The sequence below is a fragment of the Eschscholzia californica genome, unplaced genomic scaffold (assembly GCF_041429995.1).
Source record: "Eschscholzia californica isolate CP2 unplaced genomic scaffold, dmEscCali1.0.p SCAF_1, whole genome shotgun sequence".
Classification (NCBI taxonomy): domain Eukaryota; kingdom Viridiplantae; phylum Streptophyta; class Magnoliopsida; order Ranunculales; family Papaveraceae; genus Eschscholzia; species Eschscholzia californica.
Genome location: NW_028238198.1, coordinates 14052878 through 14054828, shown reverse-complemented (window position 1 = coordinate 14054828; position 1951 = coordinate 14052878). Strand labels below are relative to the sequence as shown.

The window sequence follows — 1951 nt, the reverse complement described above, 5'->3', positions numbered from 1 at the left end:
TTAATATCTAAATCAATTGAGATACGTTTAAAGATTTTGGGCGGTATAATCTCGGAAACAATGTAAAATCAGTCTTTTAAGATTTTCTTTGCTTTCAACTTTACTAATTTTTTCCTATATAATATATCTTATGAGAGTCGAGATTAATTCATAAGAGAACAGAAGAATATGACAAGGGGTGGTAAACGGAAGCTAAAGCTTCTAAAAAATGTCATGCTCGATGTGAAAACTGGCATTACGTCCAATGTTGTTGCTCGATTCAGTATGAAGATAGTGAGACAAACCAAAGGAAAACATACTAAGAAGAAATGTGCCAAGCTCAATAAGAATGTCATTAACAAGAATATGAATGTGACCAGGAACTCTAGGCTTACTAGGGCACAATATACTGTGCTAGAGAACAACTTCAACTTAGACAATAAGCTCACTGTGGTAATATAATTTTTCTATTGTCCATCATATTTGATTCTCTTAGATTTATTGTGTTATGGTGAAAGAGTTCTTGATTCTATATTTATTGAAGCATTAACTTTTTGTTACCTTTAATGTGCAGGCACAAAAAGAAAACTTAGCAGAAGAATTGGGCCTAGAACCAAAGAAAGTAAAAGTGTGGTACCAAAACAGAAGAGCAAAGTAAATAGATAAAATCCCTTCCTTTAAAAATTCTCAAACAATTTTTTTCCAAGTTCAATCTATTTGTAAAGTTGTGTTTAATTAACTCTGTTATTTAGAAACAGGATGTTCATTTTTGCTGATTAAGGAAGAATTGAAACAAAATTATATGATTTTTTTTTTTTTAATTCTTTCTCTTGGGTGATTTTAGGAGCAAAAGGATGGGAAAAAAGGTTGACTATGAATTGTTGAAGAAAGAAAATGAGAAACTGATCAAGGAGAATGAAAGCCTAAAGAAGCAGGTGGAAGAATTACTAGTGAACTTCGGGAATGAGTTGTTCTAATATTAGAAAAAAAAATGGTATTTGGGTTGTCAAGACATGTCTTATACACATTATGTTTCTTGCCCTTTGTGATAAATAAAACCTTATTTCTGGAGTACATGTTTACATTTTTTTTTTTTGTTGCAAAGGCATGTTTACTTAAACTAGAACATATCGCTTGTATGTGAGATATAAAATACAGACACCATATATTGTAATTTTGACGCTCGTAACGTTTGTGAAAGAATTTTTAGTGATTATTGTTGTGATTTATATCCTACATGCATCCTAGACTCCTAGGTAACTAATATACAACAGAGGCAGATCAAATCTCTGAGGGGTTAAAGTATAGCCATAAATGAGCGACTTCTAACATTAAACAAAATGGTATACGAAACACTCTATTCTAATTAAACTGTAAGTGTGTTTGGACGAAGGGATTCATGAGTCCAAATGTTTTTTATTTAATTTGTTTGATAACTAATAAGAATCTTAAAATTCATAATTATTTAAAATTTTTAAAGTACTTCAATAAAATGTTCATTTTTTTTTTTCGAAAATCGTTTTCTTAGAAACTATTTTTCCAGCCGAAAATTGTTTTGTCATACAAACCATTATTTTTCACGAAAATCGTTTTTTCTAGTATCTGTTTTTCTCTCCGCATCGTTTTCCCTGAAAGAGTTTTTCTGAACATATTTTTTCACGAGAACCGTTTTCCTTACGTAAATCGTTTCTTCCACATTTTTTTTCAAGAAAACCGTTTTACTTACACGAAACTGGATTCTGAAAATAATTTTTTTAAAAAAAATGGTTTATGAAAAGAACACAGTTTCCGAAAAAAATGATTAAAAAACAATTTTGGAAAAAAATAGACAATTTTAAAAAAACTAAATATTTGAAGAAAAAAAACGAACTCTGCAAAAATAATTGTTTTTTGTGAAAAAACGATTTTCGTGAAAAATAGTTTTTAGCAAAAAAAGATTTTTGCGAAAAAAGTTCAAGTATTGTGTTTTAAG

General features: G+C 29.3%; 1 protein-coding gene across 1 annotated transcript; it reads left to right on the top strand.

Moving 5' to 3' along the window:
• Positions 1-156: 156 nt before the first annotated feature.
• On the top strand, positions 157-1053 carry LOC147564351 (uncharacterized). The gene is made up of 3 exons (XM_086668361.1): positions 157-432; positions 554-633; positions 824-1053. The coding sequence occupies exons 1-3, from the start codon at positions 169-171 to the stop codon at positions 954-956; spliced, it is 477 nt and encodes a 158-aa protein (XP_086524487.1). The 5' UTR covers positions 157-168; the 3' UTR covers positions 957-1053.
• Positions 1054-1951: the final 898 nt, after the last annotated feature.

Bases quoted from the DNA above. Each gene is read 5' to 3' on its own strand.
- LOC147564351 (XM_086668361.1), top strand. From the start codon at position 169: ATGACAAGGGGTGGTAAACGGAAGCTAAAGCTTCTAAAAAATGTCATG. The intron at 433-553 runs GTAATATAATTT...TTTAATGTGCAG, and splicing joins TAGACAATAAGCTCACTGTG to GCACAAAAAGAAAACTTAGC. The intron at 634-823 runs GTAAATAGATAA...GGGTGATTTTAG, and splicing joins TACCAAAACAGAAGAGCAAA to GAGCAAAAGGATGGGAAAAA.